Source organism: Gadus chalcogrammus, chromosome 15 (genome assembly GCF_026213295.1).
Source record: "Gadus chalcogrammus isolate NIFS_2021 chromosome 15, NIFS_Gcha_1.0, whole genome shotgun sequence".
Classification (NCBI taxonomy): domain Eukaryota; kingdom Metazoa; phylum Chordata; class Actinopteri; order Gadiformes; family Gadidae; genus Gadus; species Gadus chalcogrammus.
Genome location: NC_079426.1, coordinates 5,638,705 through 5,643,352, shown reverse-complemented (window position 1 = coordinate 5,643,352; position 4,648 = coordinate 5,638,705). Strand labels below are relative to the sequence as shown.

At 52.3% G+C, this 4,648-nt stretch overlaps 1 protein-coding gene across 1 annotated transcript; it reads left to right on the top strand.

The window, feature by feature from the left end:
* Positions 1 to 413: 413 nt before the first annotated feature.
* On the top strand, positions 414 to 3,373 carry irf2bp2a (interferon regulatory factor 2 binding protein 2a). Its single transcript, XM_056609685.1, has 2 exons — positions 414 to 1,656; positions 1,957 to 3,373. The coding sequence occupies exons 1-2, from the start codon at positions 813 to 815 to the stop codon at positions 2,673 to 2,675; spliced, it is 1,563 nt and encodes a 520-aa protein (XP_056465660.1). The 5' UTR covers positions 414 to 812; the 3' UTR covers positions 2,676 to 3,373.
* Positions 3,374 to 4,648: the final 1,275 nt, after the last annotated feature.

The window sequence follows — 4,648 nt, the reverse complement described above, 5'->3', positions numbered from 1 at the left end:
AGCGGTTTATAACCGGCGAGCCACCAGGACCGGTTGTGTGATGATGTTTTCCCTCTGCAAACCCTTCAGATAGTTTCGTTTTTTAAACGCCCCGATTGGTAGAGTGCAACCACAGCCATTTTGTCGTATTCTCCAAAACCAGCTCCTTGTTCAGTTCACTTATTGAATGCAATAGTTCCCCTCCCTCCCTCCCCACACACCTCCCTCCCCCACACACATCCCCCCCAACACACACACACACACACACACACACACACACACACACACACACACACACACACACACACACACACACACACACACACACACACACACACACACACACGTTGAATGCAACGCCACGGTGACTGGGTGTAGTTTTTGGCCCAGTGGTTCTCACTGATAAAATAAAAAAGGGGGATGTGACTGACGAGAGAGAGGGTTTGCGCTAAAGGGGGCTGTCGAAGAATCAAGTCAATAGACGCGAAGCTAGAGCAGGCTAGAGACGAGAGAGGAGCCACCGCGGGTTGAATGCTGGCCGGTGACGTCACTGCCCCACACATTGAGCCAGCAGCGGAGTTGTGGGCAGCAGCAGAGAGAGAGAGAGAGAGACAGAGGCGCGCCGTAGTAAAGTGCACACTGTCATGAAGTTCTCCCTCTGACTCCATCGGTGTGTTGCTGTCGGGAGAGGACGGATTTTCGACCCCCCAAATCCCGGATCACGTCCCGGTTTTCACTTTTTCAGCGGAGGACCCCCCCATTTGGAACAGACTCGAGCGTGAACCCTGGGAACACAATTTTTTCGGGTGTTTTTTTTTGGGTGGCGGTAAGCAATGTCGTCCGCGGCGGTCGCTGCTTCTCGGAGGCAGTCGTGTTATTTATGTGACCTGCCGCGCATGCCGTGGGCCATGATCTGGGATTTTACCGAGCCCGTGTGCAGGGGATGTGTCAACTACGAGGGCGCGGACCGGATCGAGTTTGTGATTGAGACCGCCCGACAGCTAAAGAGGGCTCACGGATTTCAGGAGGGCAGATCTCCCGGGCCGGGGAAGTCCCAGCTCTCTGGGAAAGAGATTCAGGCTATCAACCATTCGGCTGGAGACCCCGGCTCGCGGCCGCCCCCCCAGCCCCTGGATCGCTACCCCCTCTCCTCCGACCGGCCGCCCAGGCTGGGTCCCGAGTATCAGTCTGGGAGGCAAGTGAACGGCCTCCCTGCCCCGAACGGATTTCCTAAACCAGATGACCCGCCAGAACTGAACCGCCAGAGCCCAAATCCTCGCAGGAATAGCACGGTGCCCCCGAACCTAGTGTCTTTGGGCAACGGGGGGAACATGCCCCCAGGGGTGCACGCTATCAACGGTAGACCCGGACAGATGGGGCTCCCGTCGGCGTTGTCGTCCGGCAGCCCGAACGACCTGGGCAGCAAGAGACCCGCCTCGGTGTCGAGCACTGAGCACGAACGGGAGGTGAAGGATAAGCACAGACAGGCGGACAGCCTCACGCCGGAGATCTCCGAGAGCCACAAAAACAGGGCCGAGCAGGACTGGATTGGCAAGGGCAAAACGGTGAGGGACCTGATGGCTCTGCACACGTTCGACAGCCGCTTCAAGAAGGACCATGCGGCCATGCAACAAAGGGTGATGGGCTACGAGGCGAGCGCCACGGCGTCAAAATCAGGTAAGCACCGCTGCGGTGGTCCCGCATGACCATACCGATACCGTCTGTTTTCCTGCTTAACCGACCGTAAGATGGGTCACATGTGTTGGTGTTGTCCCCGTCGAAAGCCAAACACGGTATTGAGATAGTATGGCTGACTAATGTGTTGAGTGTGCGCCAAAGAATTAACCCCCCAAAAAACACAAACCTATATGTGGCGTTTGTACTATGCAGCTTGTGGTTCAGCCGGATGAATTATTCACTCTTGTCTGCCGCTGTGCCTCAACTCCGGTCTTCTGTTTAACCCCTTCCCACCACCAGACAGAGGAAAACACCCCCGCAGCATGAAGAGAAAAGCCTCCCCCGAGCCAGAGGGCGAGGGGACCGCAGCCAAGCTCAACGGCGAGGCGCAGCAGTGGTTACCGCCTCCCTCAGACGGCCACAAGATGCCCCCGGTGCCCCCACCCAGCTTCACCTCTCCCCCCTCCACCATATCGCCCCACCCCCGCACCACCCCACCCGAGGCGGCCCAGAACGGCCAGTCTCCCATGGCAGCGCTCATCCTGGCAGCCGACAACGCGGGCGGCAACAGCTCCCCCAAGGACGTGAACCAGGTGCACTCGACCACCCGCCGGAACAGCAGCAGCCCCCTGTCGCCCTCCTCCATGAGCCAGCGGAGGCTCAACCAGCGGGAGGGCTCCGGCGGCGGGACGCCCCACGTGCCGGGCATGGACCAGGTGCACCCCCAGAGCATTCCGGACTCGTCGGTGCCGGGGAGTATACCCCTGTGCTGCACCCTGTGCCACGAACGTCTGGAGGACACACACTTTGTCCAGTGCCCGTCCGTGCCCTCGCACAAGTTCTGCTTCCCGTGCTCCCGGGAGAGCATCAAGCAACAGGGGGCCACGGGCGAGGTATACTGCCCCAGCGGGGAGAAGTGTCCCCTGGTGGGCTCGAACGTACCCTGGGCCTTCATGCAGGGGGAGATTGCCACCATCCTCGCGGGAGACGTCAAAGTAAAAAAGGAGAGGGACCCTTGATTTTGTTGCGAACACTTTTTGGGTGGGAGGGGGGGTAGGGGGGAGGGGGGGAGGGGTGGGGGAATCAGAAATATGAGTATAAATATATAAATATCACATACATACCATTCAAAACAAACAAACTAACGGACTTGTACATATTGGACCCAAGGGAAGAGTATACTTCGTAAACATGGTTGTATAATTTTTGATTTTTGAATACATTGTGTTTCTATATTTTTGAAGATAAAGGTATGTACTCATTATAATGGACTACGTTCCTATTCGTTGATGTTTAACACAATTCTTGATGTACTTTTAGGTCTGGTGGCAGTTCCTGTTTAACGTAGAATGTGACTAATGCTACTCTACGAGCACTTGGCAAAACTGAAATGCTTTTAGTTGTACTTGTATGCACTTGTTTAAAAATTGCCAAATACAATTTCTGATCTTGTATGAACTCATTGTCTGAGCTTGCTTCATTTAAATGATACCGACCATAACCTTCCCTTCCCCTTTTTGGCCCAAGTATGAGCTGCTACTACTACTAGGTGATTCTGCTGTGTGAGAGACAGCCATGTTATGACCACACAGAACAGCCCAGTGGAGGCAGGGCTGCACAGCCACACAGCCAGCTTCAAAGCTCAGCACTCAGCCTTCCTATGGATATTTTTAAAACGAATGTCGTAAATACACACTGATGAATATCTCCCCTAGGATTGTAGACCCCCCCCCCCCCCCCCCCCCTACTGTATCTGATTGCAGCATACAGAATAAGGTGCAGAGTCATGTTCACTCAGAGGGAATCTGTTGAGTCAGTAGCAGGGGAAGTGCGTGGTCTTCGACAGGATACTATCCTGCATCCCACAAACGGCGCATTTACACACTTAAGCTTAATGAATTGAACTGTGGACATATTAGCAGTTGCACTATTTTACATTTTAAAACGAGTCGATGGTGTGTGACGTGTATCGCTTGGGGCTTCGGGTGGTATGCGGTCTTATAAAATACGAGCTCTTTCGACATGTTTTTCCCAGTACGAGCCCCTCCACCAGATGATTAATACTTGACTAACTAAACAAAACGCACCAACCTTTGAACTTTGGCCGCGTAGACATTTTATAAACAAATATAAACAATCGGAAGCGTGTTGTTGTGCAGACGTGACGACATTCTTGCAGCGAGTCACGTGATCGCTGCGAGAATATTTCCGCCTTTCCTTTGCACAACGTCAACAAAAGCTTGCACATTCGCCACCGGTGTCTTCATGCAGGGCTGGCACGGCACGCCAGCGTGCGTGCACTATTATTCACCTCAAGTTGCAACCGTCACGCATCCCGTCTTGCAACCTTACTATAAACACAAATGTTGTGTGGGTGTATGTGTGTGGCACGACAACGTGTCAGTCACTGCAGTGCTGCATGCATCGTCCTCCCTAGACAAAGAACCTCATGCTGGGGGCCTTATAAAAGACTTTCTGCAATTCAGAAACAAGGTAATTCGATAAGGGACGTCTTAGTATACGGTTGCATGATGCACACATGGTTACCTATTTGTTTCAGTCTTTGAGAAATGTACACTCTTTGCCAATTGATGTCCAGCGAGTTGCCGTTCACATCACTTATTGGTTCTCCCAATATATGCGTTTACTATCCGCTAGAGTCTTTTTATAAACGCATTGCCCTGGACAATGTAGCATACTATACTGCACCGCATTTACTATACATATGTATAGGTGTTTGGTATTTTCTACAATGTTCGGTTTATGAGCAAAGCATACCATATTTCCCTTTTTATTTTTCACTGCTTTGTTTGACTGACTGATCAGTCAGTGGTTGGAAGTGAATGCTACATCTCGTTCAAAGGAATCCATTTCGAGCACCAGCTTTCAATGCTGATATTCTTCAATGAATATTAACCTTCATGTGTTTCAACAGAACCTGTTCTATTTTTATGGAGCTATGTTTTGCAACATAGCTGTGACGCGCGCGCGT

Coding starts and splice junctions, on each gene's coding strand:
- irf2bp2a (XM_056609685.1), top strand. CDS start 813: ATGTCGTCCGCGGCGGTCGCTGCTTCTCGGAGGCAGTCGTGTTATTTA. Junction 1,657..1,956: donor CGCCACGGCGTCAAAATCAG/GTAAGCACCGCT, acceptor TCCCACCACCAG/ACAGAGGAAAACACCCCCGC.